We start from the raw sequence: 25,455 nt of genomic DNA on the forward strand, positions 1-25,455 counted from the left end.
ATTGCTTCAGCCTGCAGGAAACCTTTCTGTTAGATAAATCCACATGTTGGAGACCTTTTTATTTTTTTATATCATTGTATACTTCATGATATCATATGTATTCATTATTTAGAAAAATGTACAAGATCATTCAGATACTTTTGTGTAGAGCTGAGGCAAGGTGCTTAAGCATGAAACTCAAGTATCAATAGCAGATTATCCAAACCGCCTCAAAGGTCAAAGCAGCACAGAATATAATAATGACAAAGACATTTTATGGTTTGTGGGGATTGGAGGAAAAGATATTCTTTTAAATGTTGATTTGTGGATCAAGTTGGCATTAAAAAAAAAGCAAACCAGATGATGCCATTCTCTTTCAGAGAGTCAGTTTTTGATGGTGTTTGTAAGTAATATATTTGAATGCAATTCAAAGCTGTTACAATTTTATTTGAAGTGCTGATCTTCCTAGTGCAACTCAACATCTTCCCCTTCAAATTAGTAATTTGCCAACAGTATATCTTCATTTAACGAACTGGTAAATAAGGCCCAAGGATATTAGAGAAAGCTGTTCTGTTTCCCAGTAAGGAATTATGCTTCTAGAGTTTAACCTCTTCAAACACATTATAGACATCTGCTAACATAAATATGCACTTTATGTTATTCCATGTATTTTTTTTTTTAATTAGAAGCATGAAATCATCTTAATAGATACATTTTCTTTTTTTTTTAACCTAATGAAAGTTGTGAATTGATGAAAGAAACCACAAACATGGGAACCAGCTATTTAAAACATAACTCCAACACACTCATGACTCCTTGAAGAAAAATTTTGGAGAAAAACCTGAAGATCAAAAGAATGACATTCTCCTCTTGTGAAAAATAATTCTGGATTTTTGTAAATGCAGCTCTTGTAACCAGAGATGTTCAAAAGCACTGTGAAATGTTTCAATCTCAGTATGTCAGACACTAACCCTAATTGGAAACAGAAAGCAAGCTGTTTGCAATACCGTAATAAGCTATGGCAATTTTGTTATTTTAGATGGGAATGTTAATGATGAGCTGCAAATGCAAGTTATTGCAAAGCCTTAGAGAATAAGGCTGTATGCCCTATATTCTCCTCCCATGCTGTTCCAGTTAAAACCATACATGTGGAAGGACAAATGAAAATGTTGCCATGGTGATCGGAGCAGTTACCAAATCATGCACACTGTAGGAAGAATTCCCTAAAGAACCTTATTAAGCATTTTGTTGCTCTTTTTAAATAAATATTTTCAGAAAGCCTTTTTTATTTCACTGTCAATAAAATAGTTACTCAGTTAGCTAAACCCTATTTTTCTACCCCAAAAATAAAAACACACCATGCATTAAGAAATATTCTTCTTAAAAGTTAGGAATGGGATTCTTAAGCTGAAAACTTTAAAATAGGAACCAAGAATGTCCCTAACAAAAATAAGACGTTCAAGACACTTGAATGTTTTTCAGCATATCAAGCAGCTCTGTGCCTACTAAGATATTGATGTCTTCAGCTGCTCAGTTAAAAAAATGAATCTTTGAATGAAAGACCTCCCAAAAGCCCATTTGGTTAAAAGGAATATTGTTATGTAGGGTTTTTTTACAATAATACTGCATGTGAGACATGAGGTGAGTTCTGCCAGCAGCAGAAGCACAGTCCAAAGCCCCCTGTCTCGTGTGACCAGGCTGGTAGCTGAACGCCGTCGAGTGAAGCACATTATCCAAGTTGAATGGCAAAGAAAACAAAACCTGTACAATGCAGATATCTTGTATTTCCACTGCACAAAACAGTACAGCAGACATCAATGGAAATTGCTAAAAATAAGCTGGAGAAGGTACATGCACTTCGGGGAAAATGCACATAGCTTTGTTCACCAAGCAGCCCTTTTTAGCATCTAAATTCAGAATTTAAGTATACCGCAAGGCCCTCAATTCCTCAGCTAGTTCTTTGCCTTGCAGGTATTTAAGATGTTTATGGAATACAAGTTTGTGCGCAGGAAGGGAGGAAGCTTGATCTATTATCGGTGGCTGTTCAGAGTCTCAGCTAATACTCGGGCAGTTCTCCAACAAAATTGTCTCCTGCCTTATGGGGCTGACTGATACATTGTGTATATGAGGTACTGCAGTGAGAGGACTGTCCTAATGCACCAGATTGGAAAGCAGCTTTCATTATTTTTTTTAAGGAGAATAATAATAATAAAAGTCTGTAAAGTAACAGTTGCTTCCATCAGGTGCCTTGTATGAGCTTAATTTTACTTCTTGAGTAAGGCAGTCTTATTTCATACCTCATTCTTTTCCTCTCACTGCACTTCAAAATTAAAACAAAAAAATTTCCCAGAACCTCCACAAATTACTTGCTGACAACTAATCTGCAGCCACAAAATATACAGACGTAGTGGCTGTCAGCAGCACAGTGGTCTTGCTGCATATCCTAGAACAACGTTTATTCACCATTACTCTCCATCCCCATAAAGTCCTATTCTCATGGGCAAAAGCATGTAGAGGGCTGCTCAAAAAATGTAATCCCCCTCCCTGTGCTGTTCAGGGCAGATTTACACCCTCCACTAAGTCCCTCAGGAAGAGTTATTTCACAGTTCAGTTTACTTTCTAAATAATTCAAATCATTACAATTCGAAAAAAGATACAAGCAACCACATTTTTCTACAATTTTATTGATGCAATCCTGGTGTGTGACTGTACATCTTCATTCTGCTTGTAGCTACAATGGCACTTTACTAGGACTGGTTTTGTAGTCAAGTTTCTTACAGTCTTCAGAAAACATATTTATACACACCACTTACTGTATAAGACCGATCATTCCAAACATTGTATATCACTGGGACTTTTTCCTAAATAGTGCTACTTGAGAAAAAGGTCACACAACTCTCTTTAGATAGAAATTTGTAAAGGCAAATGAATTGAATTCACCTTCCAAAGAAAATAAGAATGTTAAAAATAGCTTCAAGGATTGGTATGACTCATTTAGGTCCCAGAAAAATCTATGACTGGCAAAGATATCTACAATTTGATACTGTACTCAATAATTTCATTAAGACCAAAAGAATATTTATGAAGAACTGAAATTAAACTTGTACATTTCTCTGAAAGATAAGCATTACCTTGAATTTTTTAGGGTTATTTTTTTTATTTTAGGGGTTTTTTTTTAGCAGAAATTGTACTACCTTCCAAAAATATTGTAGTTATGGGGTAAGTATTGACATCTGAAGAAAATAATGCTAAAAGCATGCAAGACTGATACCAAGTTTTAGCAGATGACATTTTTAATTGAAAACTGACTCAAAGAATAGTACAAAAGAGTTTCTTCTCCCTAAAGGGATTTTCAGATGCAGGTACAGGAATAATAAGGGGATCTTCTCCAATGTGTGCATCACAATATGCCAATAAATCTGCTGCAGCCTTGGATACCTAATAGAAGAGAAGAGAGAGCTACTGTAACAATTCTGAACCGATCTGAATTGCATAGATGTTTTTCATAGAACAAATGATAAGGGAAGCTATCCTAAAACAGGTAGTAGATTGCTTCATCCTTTAAATTATTAGATATCACATCTCTCAATTTGCTCTTACTAGGCCTTACATACATTTTGTCTAATATAGTGACATAGATGGTATCAATTGATATGATCCATGTGAAGCTGTTCCTCTCCATCAGAAGGAGGTCAGGAGCACAGAGTCATTAAAACATTTATACGCTAACCTCCCACAGGCAATACGGCTTCTCCTTTAAGGTGTCTGCTTCTGTAGAGGAACCTGCTTCAGCTCATACTCCCATTCATTGGTTTTAAGTTTTCCTCAAACACTCTCTCTGCCCTTTGCTGCTCTGGATGCAAAATAAAAAGTTATTTAGGCACGTGACCATGGGATTAAAAAGAAACAATAAATCAGGAACAAAACTTGAATGCCACGTGTCATAGCTCTCATTTAAGCTAAATACTGCTCTCTTCAATGAAGCAAGACTAATGTCTTCTGCTCAGTAAGTTACTATAAGTAGTCCTTTATTCACAGCATTCATTTAAACTTGAGCACTACCTTAGTATTTTTTAACTTAATATTTTTATACTTCTAAAATAAACAATTCTCAAGTCTCCAAATTCAGAACATGGGGTTATGCTTACTGAAAAGTCATATAAAAATGTAGCAGTGTGTTGAATATTCGCAATGCAAGCTGTTTTGCATTAAATGAAAAATGAAATATTAAACCTTGTAACTTTTGCAGCTTTGTGCCATAGGAATATTGGTGACAGTAGGCCAGAGTGTCTCATTTATTTTTTCAAGAATTTAGAAAGTATATACATAATTTTTTGTTCTGCTCTGTCAGCAAGATATGCAGAGCTATCTGTATCTCTTTGTTTTGGTGAATTATTGTGTTTTCAATATTCTGATATTTGAGAAAATGAATTCTGGAGTCTTTACAAAGAAGTCTTTTCCCTGAGCACCATGACAGCTTGTCTCCAGTCAAGCACTGAGGTCAGCATGTTTGCACAACTAGAGTGAAGAGAAGAAACAAATCACATTTCTGGTGTTTTTCTAGCAGGTGCGTCATCAGTGTTAGCTTTAAGCTTCCCCACTTGCTTGCTTTGACATGAGCTCAGCCCATAGCAGGCTTCAGATTAGACCTACGAAGTCAATGGGTGTTGAATCAGAATTGGCATGAAATTTAAATGAAGTTCTGAAGACAGTTACAGACTCTTTATTTCTCTATTTTCATTATTTTTAATTTCTGTGCCTTTGTAGAATGCTTAAACCTATGAAGTACCTGTGGTCGGCACCCCAGTATAGACTATCCCCCCTAACAGAGGAAACGAGTGTTATTTAAAATTAGTTTGTTTTTGAATTGGCCTGTAAGACAAAAGGGTGGCAGAGACACTACATGTGAACAGCAGGCTGCTGGGCACAGGCAAAACAGAAAACTGATCAAATCAGAAGAGGTGTTCACAAGGACCAGTGCTTCTCAAGAAGGAAGCAGGTAAAACAAGAATGTGTGCAAAGTTACAGACCTCAAAGTACAAAGGATTGTAATGATTTTCCCATAACGATCTTGTTTCTTCCATGCATGGATAAGCAACATCAGCCCAAGTATATTGCTTTTCATTCAGTGGAAGAGAAGCACAACTTCAATCCCCATTCTTAGAAGGGATAAACCCAATAATATAATTTCCTGTTTCTCTACGTATTGCTGTGCTCTGATATCATCTAACAATTAAAAGGGTTTTCACTACCAAAAGGTCAACATACATTTTTGTATCTAACTTGTTGTGTAATGCTGGTAGGAATGTTGTGAAGCAGAGTAATACATTCACAGAATCACAGAATCACCTAGGTTGGAAAACACCTTAGAGATTATCAAGTCCAGCCTTTGACCTAACACCACCACCTTGTCAACCAGACCATGGCACTTGCTGCCACATCCAGTCTTTTCTTAAACAACTCCAGGGATGGCAACTCCACCACCTCCCTGGGCACCCCATTCCAATGCCCTATCACCCCTTTCTGTGAAGAGAAACCCTTCCTTCAATGTCAGAGTGTTTAAATCACAATTTAGTTTGCTTTTAAACAAACCATAGTATAGTTTATTTTTAAAAAATCCTGCAACAAGGAACTAAGAAACGTGATCACATTTCAGCACATTTTCACAAACTAAACCTGCACTGGGCCATAAAATAAATGTATTTTCATCTGTTAATCAAATAAAAGGTTTTGAGAGGAGAAATCCTCCCACTGGGATTACAGTAGTCATGAAAGTGAATTACAGCCATTTCTTCACTGGAAGTGGAGTAGCTTAGGCCTGCACAGTGGAATAATGACCATTCACAACGGGGAGTTAAATGAGCTGATCACAGTCCAGGAGCAATGAAAACATGAGTTCCTGCAGCTGGGAGCAGTGTCGGCAAAGTCAGACCCGTGGCCCAAAATAGAGCAAAATACAACATTGCCTCCAGCAAGTTTCCTGCTCAGTGTCATTATTGGGAAGAGCAGTGGTGGAAGGGCTGTGCACTGAGCATGGCACCAAGGCTCCAGCAGGGATGGCTGTTTTGGCACAGTCAGCACCCAGAGGTGCCCCACGGCCAGGGCTGCAGCCTGTGCTGTGAAAAGGGATGTGCTGATCATCCTGTTTGTGCCATGGAAGGAGTTAAATGGAGCCCACTCTATTGTAGCTTTTACTTGCCTTTGGGGTTATTTGTAGCTGAATGTTGCTGGACAGCTTCAAAATAGCTTTTCCTGAGAATTAAAATAAATGCATGTGATTTGAATATTCAAATGAAGCTAACACATTTATCATGTCAGCTTTCCAACGCAATACGGCTTGGTCTGCGGATTCAAAGTAATTTATACATATTGCAGAAGTGCCTAAAGGAAAAAATCAGATTCCAGTTTGATTAATGAATTCTAGCAGAAAGTTAACATTTCACTTTTTAAAAATCTTTTAAGGTGTATGGAGTAGAAGAGATGGAGTATATAGGTATCACACTGATCTCACATTTTGTAGAATTACTTTTACTCTCTGTAGCGAAAACCACACCTTGTTACCAAATCAACAAAAGGGGAAAAAAATCTAACAAAACACTCAACCCTGATGCTTTAAAGAATTAGTCTCAGGAGGACTGTGAAATTTTACCATTATATTTCAGAATAGCAGAGGTGATAAAAACTGCCAAAGTTAGAACATCCTGTTAGCTGCACTAATAATTATAAGCTTCAGTGACAGGGCAAAATGCTGCAATTACTATGTCTTCTGTCTTGCCGTGGGTTGTGACTAATTACCATCCCTGCTAAAACACCCCCTCTGCTTATCCTTTACATCTAAAACAAAGAGATTCACACACATTTATTGGCATTCCCACTGTTCATCTCCCAACACTATTCACTACCAGTTAGGAATACTTCCTATCTTCCTAAGGAAAAAGAAAATGGAATAATAACTGATATGCCGAGGGTCCTAAATGTCAGAGCACTCTTGCTTTTCTGCTTGCAAAGAGAAGATTAAATAGTGCTTTATTCTGAGGACAACTCTGATAAACACCAATACTAACTTTGCTTTCTCAATTTTACTGCTAGCATCTTTAGAAGACATTATTCTACTAGTCACGAGGCCACTGTTCATCTGATTTCATTTGGTATTTCCTATCTTGAATCTGCATTTCTGGCTTTCTACTTCTTCATTATAACTCTAGCTGTTCCTCTGCCAGGTAAGACAGGTTCAATTATGATCCTTCTGGGATTCCTACAGTTTACAAAAACACCCACAATACTCCTCCTTCCAGCTACCGATCAATACACCAATAACTCCATCCTCCTCTGTTGAGTTGTCTTGTTTCTTTCACACCTCAGCAGCGAATTGCCTTTGTGGAACCTCAGAACACAGCACTGCTTTGCTGCTCTGACTGGCTAGAGGACTTGATAGGACTTCTTAAATTCGTTGAAAAATCCAGAACACAGTGGGGAGTTGGCAACTATCAACACACTTTTGACTACAACATTTTAATTGAGCAGACCCAACTCTTGCTGGTTACAGCAGCTACTGTGCATGGAAAACAAAGTGCCTCTGTAGTAGACAAATAAACTGGAACTTCTGATTTCCCCAGTCAATAACACAGATACCTCTTCAATGTTAGCAATGTGGTCTTGCCTATTGTGGGAATAACCACTTGGCTATGGCTGTTTGCAAAAGAGGGTTTAGTTAAAATATCTGGAAAGCACTGATCTTTTGTTAAATGTCTAACTAGTTTAATCAGATGCAAGACACCAGAAAAAAAGACATTAAGTTAATTTATCTGCCTTCACAGTGATGATCCGAGAACTTAAAATCTCCAGTTGAAACCACTGGAAAGTTTCTTGGTAAAATTTGGCTATGCTGAAGCCCACACTTAACTGATTCAAGATTTAAAAGCCAAGCAGATTTTTTTAAGGAATAAATAGCCAAGCAACCACTTCTCACAATCCCCCATATGCTTGTTCAAAGAAATTCTAGAAATCAAGACATTCTGAAAAGTTAAATTTGTTTTATATTAGTATAGGAACCCTCATAATTCTGAAACGTCAGATTTTCTTTGGTGTGTTTTCAGTTACAGGCTGTTTTGAAAGGTGAAATAATTGCACTTTCAAGCTATCAGTTTTTTAGGTCTGCCACATTTGCTAATAACTGTGTTCTTTTTAATTAAACTGACTGCAAAAGTAACTTATGTCTTTCTTGCACCTTTGTCTTTCTCACATATGTAATTAAGGGTGGTATACACTTAACTAATGAAGCTATCTGCATAACTGACCTAATGATGTGGTACGTGACAGTTACTACTGAATATGTAGAAGCAAGTCTAAGACAATTTACTAAGTATCAATGATTTCAAATTGCAGTAAATTGGGCTATATTTTTCCAACACTTTCCTCTGCCACCACCCCCTTGTCAGTTCTGGTCATGCAGCTGCCATACGACCTGAGTTGGGACTAACCAAGGCAGACCTTCTTTTACTGCAGGAAATAAACACCTGTCCCTGTGAACAGCTTATGTGATGAATTTGTAACACACTATGAAAGAGAGAAACTACTTTTGCAAATTCAGTGGTCTTACAAGACATTGCTAAAAACTGCCACAAAATAGAGCGACTGAAATTTCTATTTTCATATAAGAAAGACTGATCACTCATCTGAATTGCACTAATATTTCTGAATTATAAACACTTTTTTCCCAGCTGGTGAGTTTGTGATCTGAGACTATTTTAAAAATCATTAATATATACTACTGTCCCCATGCTGACTACATGCAGATTTTCAGCACACAGGATGGATGGACAAACAGATTGAGTTAAAACTACTTGAAGATTTTAATGTACAGCATTTCTGAATTGTCCTACTGACTTAATAATCTCAGTTACAGTTTGTAACAACTCAGTTACAGTTGTTTGCAGAGAACTGTGTAATTTAAATGCATTACTTTTTATAGACAGAAAGACTAAAAACTTCTTCCTTGTAGAGACTGGATTTTTTATAAAAATAATTATTCCCTATTTTCAGAGGCAGAGAGTAAAAGAAATGAGCATTGCTTTCTTGAAAAGTTCTGTGACATTATTAGCTTCTACGTGCTTGATATTCCAAAACATTTTAGACTAGTGGAAAGCAGAATGACATGCAAGAATAATCCATGGGATTTTCTAGTTTAAAAAACTGAAATCCTCTGTTTAACAGTGCCTTTAACAAAAATATTTAATCCACATATATTTAGAGGTATGATGAAACCAAATTTTCACATACAACAAGTTATCAAGTGTGAAGAATCATAACTGCATGCTGCAATCATACACATTTTTTGTGCAATGACACCTGCACTAAAACAGAACAGAGCAAAGCAGTTCAGCTTGTCTCATCATTATTCAAAAATATTGCAGTGTCTTAAAGACTTTTTCTGATTTTTGAAGGAGAAAACCCAAGAAACCAGGGCTGCACTTAAATTCAGCTACAGGTGACAAAGAAGAGCACCCGGGCACCCGCCAGCTAATTTTAAGCATTCACAAAATACCACTTTTGACAAATGTAACAGACAGTCACACAGAAGCAGACTTGAAGCCAGGCTTTGGAAATCTCTTCACTAGAACCCACCAGTACTGTGAGTTAGTATGTAATCACTCACAGTACTGAATAATGTTTTATAGCTCAACACAGATTCTTGTTTTCTGCAGTATTAAAGGGATGCTGTTTCACAAACTAGTCAGCGAACTCAAAATATCAACAATAAGTCTAAGTTTACCTTTATTCTATCCATGTATGCTTCCATTTTCAGTTGCTCCACAGCTTTCCTGGCTTGAGAAATACTGGTTGTACTGTTTGACACTAGTTCCTTCATTTTGTTTTTCCTAGAAGAGACAAAGTTGAGACCATTTAAAGTACAAGTAGGAAATACAGCAGTCACTGAGAGGACAGTTATCTGAAGTATAACCAACCCTCGCCCACCACATCAGCGCTGCCAGGCTGTAGGTCACAAATACAAAGCAGACACCATTTATTTCTGTTCTCTTGCTCCATGGCATCTTATTGCATTACATATTTGCATCCTCCATCATCAGCATTCTGCCTGAATCCTGCAAACGACATACAAATGCAGAGCATATGACCATGACTTCAGTGTGAAAATGGTTGCCCTGGTTCACGTTGCCAACGCAGAGCAGCTGTTCCCAAACAGACCTTGCAGGCATCACACAGTTTGGCTCCATGCCCCAGTTACACCTAGAAACATCAAAACAAGCTCAGAAATGTGTGCAGTGGAAATGAATGCCACACCACTCTCACCAAGCATCAGAGAGAAATTTTAAGATAGAGAACGACTCAGAATTCTGACTATCGATAAAAGAAGTTTAGAAATGAAATAACAGATTAAGAGGACATAATGCAGTGGTTTCCAACTTTTTGCTTAGACATCCCCAGTAAAGTCTAAAGATTACTAAACCCAGTACAGTACACCATACAGGATAGGAATGCTTTATTTTTTTAAAGATCTGCAGCTCTTGGGAAGGGACATCTAAGTAAGGTATGTCAGTGTTTGGTTCTCTTGTATTGCTACTCCCTGAGGGATTAGGAGTAAATCAATATCAAGCAGTCCTCAGCACTGTTACCAAATGAGTCAAGACATCCACATTCAGACATTGAATAACATACAATATTTATGCCAGAGGTGGTCTGCATATTAGACCCCCTTGTGCTGACACCACTATGGAGGGCTGGCCCAGCCCAAGAACAGTTACTATTTTGAATTCACTGGAGGTTGGACTAAGCACCAAGCCTCAGAAACCAATACAAAGTTCAGCAGAATGCAAAGGACACAGAGTGGGAGAGGCAGATGGGACACACAAGAAAAACACACAAGGAAGCATTTTGCATTGCTGCCAAAGGGGTTTTAGGCTCAGGTCTTTCAAAATGAATACTTCCAGCTTATTGCTGGATAAGAAGCAAACACCCAGAATCACACAAATTTCCCTTCTTGAACCTTGATAGCTTACCTGATCAGGTCACTGGGGTATAAGATACAAACAGGAAATAAAGACACTGGAAATGCTCTTGTAAAAAAACCTGTATGTACAATGCCCATGTTAGACTCAAGAGAAGTACACTATCCATAGTACAGAAAGAATGGAGGAATAACTCTCTAACTGCTTTGATTTTGCAAAACACAAATGCTCAGAGACAAGGCAAAGACAGTTTTTTCTTCTCACAGCCTGGTATGAAACAGACTATTTCTAAAAATCAGTAACCTGTGCTGTTAAACAGGATGGTGGAATACAAATGCCATGGTGAGCCATGCTCAGCACTAATTTGAAGAAACAAAAGAATCTTTTTCTTTCAGGTCTAGTATAAGTCAAGGCAGGGAAATGCTACTTTATATTAATTGTGCCAAAGAAAACAAGAGCTTTAACATATGCCAAGACAAAGAACAGGTTTTTTGCATATACGTGTGTCATTTGAATGGAACACAAGTTTCCCCCTTGCATGCTCTGATGAAATAAAATCGTGTCAGAACACAGCAGGTTCTTTGTCTTCAACTTTGTTTACAATATTTTAACTCATATTCCTCACAAGGCACAGGATTGAATACATGTGGAGGAACTGGCTTTGCATAAAATGCCATGTACGGTACAAAACCCCACAACCAACCCACAGCCTCCAATCAATTTTGAGACGTGTTTTGACTCGCAGTGGAAAGTCAAACAGCAGGAAGGATACGAGACAGTCACAAAAGGAGAAGATTCTGAATTACAGCACATCTCTGGGCTTTTTGTTCGACTCAGCCCCCTCACTTTTAAGTATCAACCTATCCATAAAAATTAGAATAAACACTTTTAGCTTTGTTTACAAAATGATACCCCCACAAGGATGAATCATTTGAATTTTATCATCTCCACACCTACCCTACTAATGATCACAAAGCCAAAAAAGTCAAAGCTAAATCAAGTCAGAGGCCTTTCTACATTTGCCACATACATTTAAATTAAACTGAATTAAGCAACTGCAATTCCTTGAACAGTTCAGAGAATTCCAGATCTCCCACGCGTTTCTGGCAATTCATTCACTCACACTGTAAAAGCTATAAACATTAGTGTTAGACAATTTGAACTGTCACTGGCTGCAACAGAGTTGGCAGGAACACTGTTCATAGTACTTCCAGCTAGTGTTTAAGCATTTACAGAATAAGGATTGAGTTAAGTCCATAATAGAATTTTGAAAAGGCTATTAGGCATAAAAATGCTTTAAAAAAACCTGAACCATGTTTCTAAAGCAATGCCACAAAGATAATATATCCTTACTTATATTCTGAAACACCAAATAGGAAAATTTAAAAAAAGAAAATATGTATCTTGTCTAGTAAAGCAATTTAGAAATTTTTAGCACTAATTCTAATTCTAATAAATTCTAATTTTTTTAGTATTAGAAAACAACCAGAATATGAGGCTTCATAAAAAAAGAACTTTAAAGCCAAAAAAAGTCTGGCCTTACGTGTTTCAGACATTGGAGAAAATTTCCACTTATTCCCAGCAAGGGTTTGTTTATACTCTGAAGCACAAACATTTGTTCTGTTCCAAATCCTGCTCCAACCTTGGCCTTTCCATGCATTTAAATATTTAACTACTATATTTCTGGATGTGTTTAGCATCCATTTAAGTATTTAATTTCAATATTTTTACTGACAGGTCTGGTTGCATAACCTTCTAAGACTGACTTCTCACATACCAAGCTACATATACCTCTACCTTCGCTCACTCTGCAAATACAGTACATATTTGTGCATCATTTAAGGCCCTATTACAAGTGGTGTGATGTTGACAATGAGAATTATACTCACTTTCAAACCAGGCTGTGATAAAGGTCCTTGTTGCAGACAAAGCTTTGTATGACACTTGATCCTGTTCTCCTTAGGACCTATGATAATAACTTTAAGCTTAATATTCTTTAATGAAATAAAATCATTACTTAGAAATAATGCTCTGGAGAGAACAGAAATTTTAATTACGAGATAATCTATTACACACCCATCCCCTGGAATGTGAGGAAGCCTCTCCTTCAAACACCCTCTTGTAGGATATGTTTCCTCTGAGGCTGCAGCCTGACAAATGGCTCTGATCCTCTCTCTTAAGACGACTCCTCTTAAACTGTCCAAGTGTTCTCTAGGCCTTTAGTCCCACAGAAAGGCACATTTATCATTTATTTTTATTGTACCTGGGTCAGCAGTCTGTAGGATCATGGAATGGTTTATGTTGGAAGGCACCTTTAAAGATCACCTGGTTCAAGGCTCCTGCAATGAGCAGGAGCATCTTCTACTATAACAAGTGGTTCAGGGCCTCATCCAACCTGACCTAAAATGTTTCCAGGGATGGGGCATCCACCACTTCTCTGGGCAACCTGTTACAGTGTTTCGCGACACTCACAGTAAATTTTTTTTCCTTATATCTGGTCTAAATCAACCCTCTTTTAGTTTAAAACCATTACCCTTTGTCCTTTTGCAACTGGCCCTGCTAAAAATTCTGTCCCAGTTTTTCTTGTAAGCCTCTTTTTGATTACTGAAACACTGCAATAAGGTCTCCCCAGAGTCTTTGCTTCTCCAGGATGAGCAATTCCAACTCTTTCAGACATCCTTCATAGGAGAGGTGCTCCAGCCCCTTGATATCCTGGTGTCCCTCCCCTGGACTCACTCCAATAGGTCAATGTCCTTCCTCTGCTGGGGACCCTGGAGCTGGATGCAGTGTGGGGTCTCACCAGAGCTGAGTAGAGGGGCAGAACTGCCTCCCTTGACCTGCTGGCCATATTGCTTTTGATACTTAAAAGGAGTAATGTCTCCCCATCATTTGAATTACCTAAACCCCTTGAACCAGAAATTCTCAGCTGGGTTTCTTAATGCTCATTCCTGGCTGTTTTTACGTTGGATCGATAGGGGCGTACACAGGTCCTGATAATCACCGTAGTTACAGTAACTATGCTAATGAGCAGCCTACATGCATTCTGCATGTGACTGATGCAGCCAGCAGACCTGGCTTCTACAGGAGCTCATTTATGCAGTGTGTTTTTGTGCAGCACACCGAGTTCATTGACCTGGTCTCTGTTGATTCTTTTCATTTAGGGGAACACCAACTGTGCTAACAGAGAACAGTGACAGCAGCTACAGAGCCTTTTTTAGCCAAACAGTTTCTGCTGACTGGCACCCCACACCAGACAGCCCTTTCCTAAAGCATCACTCCTGGGAGCTGCATATCAACAGCCTCCCAGCCAGCTGCATTTTGTGGGGTTTTGTGCTTTTTTTGCCTTACTTCATCCTTTTTCTGAGTGCAGGTAACGCACCTGTGCCAAACTTCTTAATTTCCTGGGCTCCTAAAAATGCTTGTGAAGAGCAGCTCTTCTTATTTTGTTTTTACAATGGATGATTATACCCAACAGCACTTCAAAGGCAAACTTAACTTATGATAATGCAGAAAGCTGCGTAAATATTTGCAGGTATAGCTTGACCCTGCATTGGGGTAAGGAGTGCAACTTTTGCTTACTAAACATTATAAATATTTGTTAGTAAAATGCAGAAAAAGTCTGAAGACTTGAGTAACATAGAAGCAAAATAGAATTTTCAAGTTCCTTAGGATGGATTTCTACAAGTAGCAGGGATGAAAAGCCACAATTTCCCCCCCCTCCAGCTCCAAGTACAACCTGAAAATGCCATACCAGAAAAGCAACCTCAAGAATTAAATCTAAAAAGCCCTAAACAAAATTGCTGCCTTAATCTGAAGTACTGGACCTGAAATTACTAGATTAGAAAACCTGAGGTTGACAGCTCTGAAGAACACCTTCCACACAAGCTCTGTACTTCTTGGACCACACAATCCAAGAGAAAACTTAATCCAATCATTCAACTAAGTCCCAGTGACATTAGCAGGAATCATCCCTGGATAATGATCTGCAAATCACATCCTAAACTGAGGAGAGATCTTCACATTTAATTATCCACTTGCAGGAACATAAACAGCAAAATTTACAGCCTCCCAGCTCTTTGATGCCAAACTGGTATACCAAAAATATTAAAAGAAAAAAAAAAAGGAAAAAAAAAAGGAAAGAAACCCAACTTCCCCTGCTATCTCACTTCTTATTCTAAGATTTACAGCAACTGGTGTAGCTCTGTAAACAGAGAGGGAGGGTAAAGAATCCTTTTCTTTTTCTATCTCATGCCTGCACAAAGAAACACTAGGAAATCACTACAGCTTTTCACTCCATCTCCTAAGGAGAAGCTTAGTAGTACAAGCAGAAATGACTAGATTAAAGGCAAGACTATTGTTCATGATAAGGAAAGAATGTAATTTTCATACCATAAACGTGGTGACTTTGAGAATAACTTCTAATCATGCAACTGCAAAACAGTGAAACTCCAGCAGCTCAGTTCTCATCTAACATACCCAGTCTAACTGTCAAGTTCCAAAAATTCTTGCCACCGTACCCAAATTTTTACTCAAAAATATCATCTTGCTTTTCAACATTTAAAAATCAAAGGAAACAATGGTTAAACTAATACGATATTTCCCAAGGACAATATTTCCGTGCAATATTATTTATCACCAGCATACAGGTTATGTGAACACACACCCCAGTAAACCATCAGAGATCCATAAAGTCTGAGGCAAAAAGATGATTCCTGTCTACTGTTTTACCTCTTTAGGTAATTTAGAAAGATAGCTGTGAGCTTTTAAAGAAATACACAGGGAATTCTCATTATTCCACTTAAACTCCTCTTAAAACGTATTTGAACTGATTTGTAACCTACAAGGTAGGAAGAGCACCTCTGGGAAGCTCGGCACTGCATCGCCTGCAGGGCAGAAGCGTTTTTCAAGTTGTTATTCCGAGTTTTGTGTCTCAGTGCACGGCCCTAATGGCTCTGCTGTGCAGCAGCTCCCAGCACCGCACACCAGCGATCCCCGCCGGCAGCAGCCGGGCAGCGGGAGCTCTCCTCCGTCAGCGCGAGCCAGCAGCGGGAAAAGGGGCCACTTCCTCGAGCCTCCGCCTCAGGCAGCTGACGGAGGAGGAACGAGCACGCCGGGCAGACCCCCTCCCCGCCGCCCGCGGGATACCTGGGCTCGGGGCAGCTTCTCCGGAGAAGGACGTGTCCCGCCGGTGCCAGCGACAACGCAGCCCAAAGCCCGACGCCGACTCCTGCGGATAACCGGGGAACTCCGGCTCGCGCGGCCGCCGCCGGCCCTTGTTTGCCCGCAGCAGCCCACGGGACCACCGGGATGCCGGGCGGAGCGGCCAAGGCTTTCCCAGGACACCAGCGCCGACCGCGAAACCCCCGCGCGGAAACCCCGACCCGCCCTGCGCCGCGCTGCGCGCCCCCGCCGCGCCCCTCCGGCACCTTCTCCCGCCCGGGCCCCCGGGCACTCCCTCCCTGCCTCTGTCCCTCCCTCCCTGTGTCCCTCCCTCGCCGTGCGGGGCGGCGGGCGGGCGCGGAGGCTGCGGGCAGCCCGGCGGTGGCACATGGCCCTGCGGGGCGGGGCGGCCGCGGCCCCCGGTGCCACCGCCCCCACGCTCTGCCTGCCTCTGTCCCTCCTTATTCCTGCTGCAGCCGCCTCCTGCCCCGGCTCCAGCAGGCGCTAGGGATCAAGCGATCATCCAGGTATTTATCAAACAGAATCACACATCACAGAATCAAAATCAATTAGGTTGAAAACGATCTCTGAGATCATCGAGTCCAACCTTTGATCGAACACCACCCACTGTCAGCTAGACCATGGCAATAGGTACCATAGCCAGTCTTTCCTTAAACACATCCGGGGACAGTGACTTTGGCACCTCCCTGGGCAATCCATTCCAATGTTTAATCACCCTTTACGTGAAGAAATTCCTTCGACTGTCGAAACCGAACTTCTCCTGGCACAGCTTGAGGCCATTCCCTCTCATGCCATCACTTGTTACCTGGGAGAAGAGACCGACGCCCACATGGCTCCAGCCTCCTATCCGGTGGTTGTAGAGAGCGATAAGGTCTCCCGAGTTTCCTCTTCCCCAGGCTAAACATCCCAGCTCCTGCAGCTGCTCCTCACAGAACCTGCGTTCCAGACCCTTCACCAAGTTAATTTCCCTTCTCTGCACATGCCTCAGCACCTCAGTGTCCATCCTGAACTGAGGGGCCCAAAACTAAACACAGAATACTCAAGGTGCAGCCTCACCAGTGCTGTGCACAGTACAGTTGCTGCCCTGATCCTTCTGGGCACGCTATTTGTGATACAGGCCAGGCTGCCATTGGCCTTCTTGGCCACCTGGGCACAGCTGAGTCATGTTCAGCACCTCCAGCTCCTTTTCCACTGGGCCACTTTCCAGCCACTCTGCCCCCAGCCTGTAGAGTTGTACCTCAAACATCAAAGCCCGAAGGGCACTGGGATTTGGGGTGAGAGCCCACAGTGCCTGTCCCGCCCTCACAGCGAACATAGGAAAGATGAAGTAAAAAGCCTGCCATGAGGAATGGAACTGCTGGGGGAAAGGGGCTGCTTAGACTCACCTTGTCAGGGCTACTATGTCAGAACAATACAATTCAGCTTCATAGATCAATTTTTATATGCTTCTCCCTATAAAAGCTGTATGGATCAGCAGCATTTAAAAGTGCCAATTAACATTTTTAACTGAAAATTTTGTCAGCTGCAAAAACCCATTGGCAGGAGCGCCAGAGCCTCAATAATTTGTTCCCCAGTAAGGTGGCTGTTCCCTCTGGAGAGGCGTAGGTTTTCTCCTACCCTGCCCTCAGCACTATTTTGCATTCCATGATAATGGAGCAGAATTTCCAAGTAACATTTGTTTTCTATATGAAAGAGAACAAGGAAGAGCCCTATTTTTAAAGGTGCTTCAAAGCAAAGGCAGCCTCTTCTGAGACGGAGTCAACGGCTTTTGGGACAGTGGCGTGGCAGAAGGAGATGCAACAGGAAGAAGGTAAATATCACAAAATAGAAATAGGTAAGTTCATAAGCTTCCTACAACCAGAGTTCCAGAAACTGATGGAAACCTCACTGGCCTATGCTGCTGCTCTTTCATTCATGTTCAACCACATCAGCAGCCTACAAAAGGCCCCATTTCATAGGCAAAGGATTTACACGCTGTTAGACAAACAACACCTGTTAGATGGTTCTAATCATGAAACCGTTGTCACTCCCAATATTTTTACCACTGGATTCTAACAATTTTATGACTTAAGCTAAAATCTAAAGGTGGGAAATGGCTGTTTTAAAACATATTTTCATCATATATTACAGAGATATTTCTTTTAAATTGCTTTCTTTTAAATCTGCAAACTCTTCCACCACAACCAGGAGTCTCCCCTACAGATTCTGAAGGCAATACCCATAAAACTAACACAAATTTCTATTCCTTGAATTTACACAAACTAGCCCCTAATGAGTCTTATATGGGCTTCAGTCAATTGCATTAGAGAATCAGGATTTTAATTTTTTTTTCTGGGAATGCTAGCTCAAAGCTGGAAACAGTAAGCAAGCTCCTGTTTTACTCAATTCCTTTCTGGTGTGTAGTCCAGAATAGTTTAAGAAGAGTCTAATCAGAGCAGCCACATTTAATTTTAATCCATTTTCAAAATTGCAAAGTACACAATAGAGCCTATTACAGAAACCCAGAAGCAAAATCAGTGCCTTTCTGACCCCACTCCAGAGCAGTAATGGCTAATAAATCTCTAAACAATGGCCATTTGTCAGTAGTTTGTAACTTACTGCATTAAGTAGCTACTACAGTAGCTAAGGAAAAAAAAAAAACAACTGTCTGCATGTATAGAGGCTTAAATATTTCAGTGGATATTTTTCAAGGCAAGCAGAGCTTTGAAACAGTAATTGTTTGATTGCTTTTGTGATAGACTAGCAGCATATGGAAGCATGACTTCCATTATCATATGCAAGAAGGAAAAAAACCTCAATATAGCCTTGAGCAAAACAAGGCATGAAGAAATTAAAAGGTAAACTGAAAACTTGTTAGTAGCAAGCCAGATACTTCCCCCACTGCTCCATTAAGTTATCTTCTATTATTATATTTTGCTTAATTCAGTTCAGAGTTTTGTTTTTCCTCCTGTTCAGTGTCATGGGTTTGTCTAAGCACTGGATCTCTAAATGCAAGATCTGGGCTGCCTTTCAGTAATGGGTTGGAGACTCCTTCTTCCTACCACAGGTGAATACCCAGCTATTGCCTCCCCTTTCTTTCTCATGATGTCTCTGCACTACCAGAACATAAAGGCCTGGGTTTACCCCAGAATCCTGCAATCAGGCAGATAGGCCTTTCCCCATGAACCTCTCCCAAATCCTGGCTTTCTAGAGAAAGAGCCTCACATCCTGTCAGATGCCTTCCCGAGATCCCAGTCTTGCAGTTTCCACCTCTCTAAGAATCCAGAGAGAAGTTGCTTTTCTGCCTTTGCAGCTCAGACAGGTTTTCAGTGAGAAGGCAGATGGAAGGAAGGGGAATGGCTCTGCTTCGAGAGCCATCATTTCATCCAAATTCTAGTCATGCATCATATGGGAAGGAAGGACATGTGCCCACATGTGCAAAGTGACATGCCCAGAGTTTCCCACTTCCCGTCTTACACTGTCTTACCCTCTTCAGTTTAACAGACACAGGATGTAGTCCATAAACAACTTTCCCACTTCATGATTTTTAAAATATGAAAGACATGGGAATCAGCAGACTGATCTGGAGCAAGGTGTGAAAAATTCCCTAAAAGAAGAAAGTTGCAATTAAGCCAAAGACGTGTTTCTAATCATCTCAGAATGGTTTGGTACAAAGATCTGTTTATTACCCAACAATGTGACAGTGTATATACAAATACAGTGTGGAATGTGACATTTACAGGAAATTTAAGTACACCATGCACAGACACTATTGCAATGTTATTTTAATAGTTCCAGAATATTAAGCTGAATAAATATTCCTTGCTTCAAAAAATCATTTTTACTTTTACATAAAAATATATAATATTGCACTCTTTACAAGGCCAGCAGTTTTGCATATCGGTTTGTAACAAGTGGAATTCTACTTTTAAAAAAATAAGCCTTTGTGAGCAACACCCCAAAACAGGGAGCACAAAAGCACCCCAAACCCATGATGTTTGGTCTTTTTTCTCTTAAACAAAGCACATCACATCAGCATGAGCCAGGAAGCTTTTCAGTCTGTATTTGGACCTTACATTAACATTTAGACAGAGAAAAATATGACTAAAGCCATCCCATACAATGCTGCTACAATAATATGCAGTTTAAAATTCAATCCATATAGTATGCAGCCACTTGCTTAACTGAACCAATGATGAGTCTTTGTGTCATGAACTACGAGAATATTTTTCTTAGTTTTTTCTAGTTTGAAAAGTTCTTCAACCAGGAAGTCTCAAGAATTTCTGAAGACTATTTGGAATTTTCAAAAGAAGTGTGAAGACTGCTTGTGTGTGTGCGTCACCTTCGTCACAACCTGACAATTTCACATAAAGTGTTCTGAAAGCAGATGAGCTTTAAACATGAGAAGATACAGCAGTTTGAATGGCAATAGCAGAAGATGTCAGAGATGAAAAAGCAAAGCAATTTAAAAGGAAAATGTAACTACATCAGACTTGAATAGCATTCTTGCTTTACCATTCACATGACTAGTAGGCACTCACTCACGGTGTCAGGTTTAGAGGTCTTCTAATCCATCAGCTGAAATACTAATTTTTCATCTGGCCTAAGAATTCAAATTTGTTAAGCCTTTCACAAGAGCGGCTTATTTTTTCCCCTCAAAACAGCACCCAGGAATACACAACAAATTTGCACAGTGTATCTGTGTAAACCTTTCCAAATCATCTGATGCTTGTGAACATTGATTATTCAACCAGTTAGATTCAAACATTTTACAGTGTATTGAACCTCAATGACACTAGAGCAGGAGCACATCTATGCCTTCTTTAACACCTCTTTTCAGAGCTCTGGAAGAAAAGGTCTGTGTGTACATAATAGATGTTCTTCCACAGAACTGCGATAGCCAACTATCACAAAGTTAGGCAGTTCACACTGCACTGGGATCTAACCAGTGTGTTTCATGATGCCAGGAGGTGTCTGCCCATCACTAAGACAAATATTTTACTTTCATCTATTGCAAAGACTATTACGTTAACAGAGAAGATGGCAAAAATTACAAATATAAAGATAACAGAAATTCAATTTTTAGCATTACAATACCATAAATGGTGCAAAAAGCACCTACTAGGTTCTTTGCTTCTCAAAAAAAGCAATTTTAAGTGGTCATTGATTTTTAAGTTTTGGATTGCTTATCCTGGAGCTAACTGTACCACACTCAACTAATCAGATATACATATGCTGACATTTGAATAGATATTTACAGAATTGATGCTGCTGATATTTTACAAACGAAGAGGGGGGAATAAGCATAATTAATTTTTTTTAAATACTTCTGTGCAAGAAGTGATTTAAAAAAATATTGTTGGTGTTTTATATTGCAGCATTGAGCATTTATTAGTCACTTTGCTGGCATTGGATAATATGACCAGAGCTTCCTGCTGACCTGGATATGCTTCAAGTTTGTGCATGCACATATGCAATCTTACAACCACCTCAGGCTGCTCTTTTAAAAACACCCCTTCTATTCAGTCATTCTAGAGACATTCAAAGTACTTCAAAGTCCAGTTAAATAAGAGATCCTATAACCTATCTTGGATTAAAGTGCATCAGAGACATGAGTTAGCAGCAGACCCACTGTCACCCAGCTGCATAGCTGCTGAGGAAGGAGTAGAACATGGGCAGCTTCAAGCGCTGCTGGTCCTTGCGGCACCAGGCGATGACATTCCCATCACTGTTAGCTGTGAACAAGTGATGACCGTCGCAGGAAAATGTAAGGCTGCAAAACAAGAAAAGAGTCTGTACCAGATGTGGCTATTTATAGTGCTGGAAGACATTAAAAGCCCATGAGAGTTCAGCCAACAGAGACCAGCTGTCAGGGGAGGCTCAGAGCCTACATTAGCGTAGCAATGTTTGCATATACCTGCTTATCCATTCGTACCCAAACTGGCTGAACTACAGCTTTGGCCAGCGCTTCAACATCCCCTGTGGTTTAATACTCATTTCTTTGCAGTGTCAGAAAAAAGGGCAGGATCAGGAGCAAAATCCTACCCTCTTCCCCTCTGTTCCTGAAAGGAAGGATTTTCTACAACAGAGCTCAGTGCCCTCTCAACTTGCTTTGCTGACAAAGGCAGAAACTAAATCCATCAGATTTCATGGCACAGCACAGGACTTTTGTTCAGATGGGCATTTCTTGAGCCATAACAGGGCTAGTAAAGCCCATTACCCTTGCCATGGGTAATGTCAGAGAGCATGAAGGTCAGCATCCATTTTCTGTCACATTTAAGCAGGAAACTTTAAATTATTCAATAGCTACTAAATCGTTATCAACAAGCTTTGTGAAATATACTGCTCAAAAAAAGTAAAAAAGACAATAACTGCTATATTTTTAATTTCTAAAAAAAAATGGTAGCTTGGATTTTAAATGGTATTTCACCATTTAAATGGTATTTCACCAACAGTCAAAACAATTTTTCAGTCATTTGTTACTACGCTAACATTAAGATGATAAAATTTGGGCATAACTCTAAGACCTCTGTGCAGACTCCTGTACCACCGGGGATATCAGAGACTCGATCCTTTGACTGTGTTCTGAAAACACTTTCGCACAAGAACTCTGCTCATATAAATCAAGGAGACTTAGAGAAAACTAACTACACAAGCCCTCCAAAATGGCAGCTTCCAGGCTACTCTGAGTTTACCCCTTTCTCCACCATTTCCCTCCAGTATCAGAAAAGAGGGTGAGGGAAAAGGCAGTACTTTCATTTAATTTTGAGGAAGAAACACTCCATCTATTTAAGTCTGACAAAGTTAAGCTAATCTCATTTTAATGCAGCTTCTGAGGAAAAATATTGAATTTAGAAACAAGAGGAATAGCTTTTATTCTGTTTTCAAGGGAATCCTGCTAATTTCCATCTGCCAGCAGCAGAAGCTAGCTATTACTGTCATTACAAATACAGTACACTTGTGCTCACTTTGCTTTCATGAATAATTAGTAGGTTTGTATTACTCTTTTTAGACATGGGTGTTTACCTCCTATTTTCATGTTCAAAACTCAAGACTATTTTGTTGTGGGTTTGCTTTGTTTGTGGGTTTGTTTTTTTTTCCCCCAAAGAGAAAAATGCATTCATTTTATACTTAAGATCTTTTTACCTTACAATAGGTTTGGCTGACTTTGAAAATGTTATTTCTCGTACTGGCTTCAAGTCCCATGTACTCCACAGTCTGAAAGAAAGAGGCATTTTTCTTCACACTTGCTTTTACAAATATTTCAGTGATAAACAATCTATTTAGCAACTGCTAAGACTGGGAGCTGAGTAACAGCTTGTCCACATTCTTTAAAGCCAAATACCAGCATGATGTTTGGCTACATGCTCTAAAACTGTGAGCCTAAGTTATAGAGCATTTTAATAAATAAACATTTCAAATGCTTACCTTACAACTCCATTTTCAAGGCCCCCTGCAATCACATTGACAGACACACCTTCGGGCTGGTTAGAGAAAGCAACTGAGCAAATACTTTCCCTGCAGTGCACGTGTCCAACAAGATCACCATTAACTGTCCAAAGTCTCAAATCACTGCCTCCTCCAACTGCAACAAAACATAGCATGGGAGTATTAAAAAAATAAAACCAGACCACAGTTAAGTCTGTAGTACTTAAATATTCTGTGCAAAGAATTCAGCTTCTTGAGAGCTCATAAGGTTTAAATGACTGAGTGATGTCTGCAATTACTTCTCTCTCTCTGTGACAGGAAGCACGCAAACCACCAAGCCACTGCAGTGATTTAGAAGCCATCACATCATATTTATAGAACATTTTACTTACAAAACACTACATGAATTTACTTTTAATGACCAATTCTCACGTACTAACAGTGAAGGCACTAAGATAGCATTTATACTAGTTATTTAAGCAGTTGATTCTCATACCTCACCTTGCATTTTAAGCAAAACACTTGAAAAATAGCAAGCAGTTCTCTTACTTGGTTGTCTGGCATTATTTGATTCTGTCAAAGAACTAATAACCCAATTACTGCTTTTGTCTTAAAAGGAAATGTAATGCTCCCTTACTAATTAAAGAATACAGTGCTTTTCAGAAAAAAAAATTAATTTGTGAGCTATAGACTTGGAGACTTTCAAGTCCATTTAAGTTTAAAAATCTAAATATTAGGTTTCTGAAACTGCCAGAATAATGTCCCCTTGCCCGTGCTCTGTAATACACTGTACTCCCCTGAAAAACTTTTGACAACAAACCTCTGTTAAAATGAACACAGCCAACATCACAAAAGTGTGAGTCTCCCAGGAATCTTTGAAATTTCAAGTCTTTTTATAAAGAGACAAGCTGTTGGCCTTCGTATCTCTACATTAAATTCAAACACCTGCCTAATCACTTCTGGAAAAATTTGTATGTTACTATGTAAAAAAAAAAGCAAAATATTGCTCCTGTATGACTGAATGAATCCTCAGATGATTAATACACACTCAGTAACTAATTTAATTACAAGTCTCATGATTTATTGGGTCTGCAAGTCAAAACAGCTCTCTTGACTGACAAATATACCTGAATCACAAACTGTTGCAATATCACCAGTGGTTTCACTAGCTGAAACTGCAGTCACAGGACTCTTGTGTCCAGCCAGACTCTGGACATAGCACAGCCTGAAGAAAACAAAGGGAACAAGCCTAAATTTCAGACTCAAATGCAAAAAAGGTCCTTTGAGTAAAATATTAAAAAGAGTTACATTAATTTCAATTAACATTTTGCTCAACTATGATATTTTTCATATTCACTATAAAATTTTAGCACCTTTTATGAGAAAAAACAGTAAGGGTTTGACTCCACAATAAGATACACACAGAACAAATTCAACTTCAAAAGGGCCAAGATACCCAAGAGTGGGAAAACCTGCATTTATAAGAAAGCTATGGAAGGAGTTACAAACTTGTACCTGTTCAAATCCCATATGATGCAGGTTCCATCTTTGCTGACACTTATCATTATACTGTATGGTTTGCACACAAACAAGCTTGTTATTTCTGCTGTGTGTCCATACAGATGGACTTGTGACTCCATTTCTATCTCTGAAGGCTGAAAAACAGCAAGATAAAACAAAATCTCATTAAAAAGAAAATTAATGTCTCTTTCTTTAAAAAAGATAAGCCTAGTTTAATTTGTCAATTTCAAAGGATGGTTCCCATTGCTTTTAATATCATTTTAGCAACTATGTTCATGCTTTATTATGTTCAACACTGACAAGACATAGACATCATTAATGTTCAACTTCTTGCTTCCAGTGCTTTAGCCTCAGCAAATACATTGATGTGATCCAATGAACTGAAATGAAAAACCACTGT

At 39.5% G+C, this 25,455-nt stretch overlaps 2 protein-coding genes across 9 annotated transcripts in view; both read right to left on the bottom strand.

Moving 5' to 3' along the window:
* Nucleotides 1-2,643: 2,643 nt before the first annotated feature.
* On the bottom strand, nt 2,644-16,354 carry GNG4 (G protein subunit gamma 4). Of its 4 annotated transcripts, XM_042025283.1 has the most exons (4): nt 16,092-16,171; nt 9,955-10,082; nt 9,752-9,857; nt 2,644-3,417 (listed from the first exon to the last, which is right to left on the bottom strand). In XM_042025283.1, the coding sequence occupies exons 2-4, from the start codon at nt 10,029-10,031 to the stop codon at nt 3,289-3,291; spliced, it is 312 nt and encodes a 103-aa protein (XP_041881217.1). In that variant the 5' UTR covers nt 10,032-10,082; nt 16,092-16,171; the 3' UTR covers nt 2,644-3,288. The 4 variants fall into 4 exon arrangements, with proteins under 4 accessions (XP_041881217.1, XP_041881220.1, XP_041881219.1 ...); XM_042025286.1 differs by lacking the exon at nt 9,955-10,082 and having other exon boundaries at nt 16,092-16,354; XM_042025285.1 differs by lacking the exons at nt 9,955-10,082; nt 16,092-16,171 and adding an exon at nt 12,836-16,010.
* Nucleotides 16,355-19,770: 3,416 nt separating this feature from the next.
* The window catches only part of LYST (lysosomal trafficking regulator), a 78,981-nt gene continuing 73,296 nt past the window's right edge, over nt 19,771-25,455 (bottom strand). For all 5 annotated transcript variants that reach the window (XM_042025288.1, XM_042025291.1, XM_042025287.1 and 2 more), the window contains 5 exons: nt 25,050-25,189; nt 24,662-24,759; nt 23,535-23,691; nt 23,253-23,324; nt 19,771-21,879 (listed from right to left, as the gene is read on the bottom strand). In XM_042025288.1, the coding sequence (XP_041881222.1) occupies nt 21,741-21,879; nt 23,253-23,324; nt 23,535-23,691; nt 24,662-24,759; nt 25,050-25,189 (606 nt within the window). In that variant the 3' untranslated portion in view covers nt 19,771-21,740. The remainder of the gene's footprint in view (nt 21,880-23,252; nt 23,325-23,534; nt 23,692-24,661; nt 24,760-25,049; nt 25,190-25,455) is intronic.

This window comes from Corvus kubaryi, unplaced genomic scaffold, assembly GCF_017639235.1.
Source record: "Corvus kubaryi isolate FWS band 111438036 unplaced genomic scaffold, C.kubaryi_AGA036_p1.0 37266, whole genome shotgun sequence".
Taxonomy (NCBI): Eukaryota; Metazoa; Chordata; class Aves; order Passeriformes; family Corvidae; genus Corvus; species Corvus kubaryi.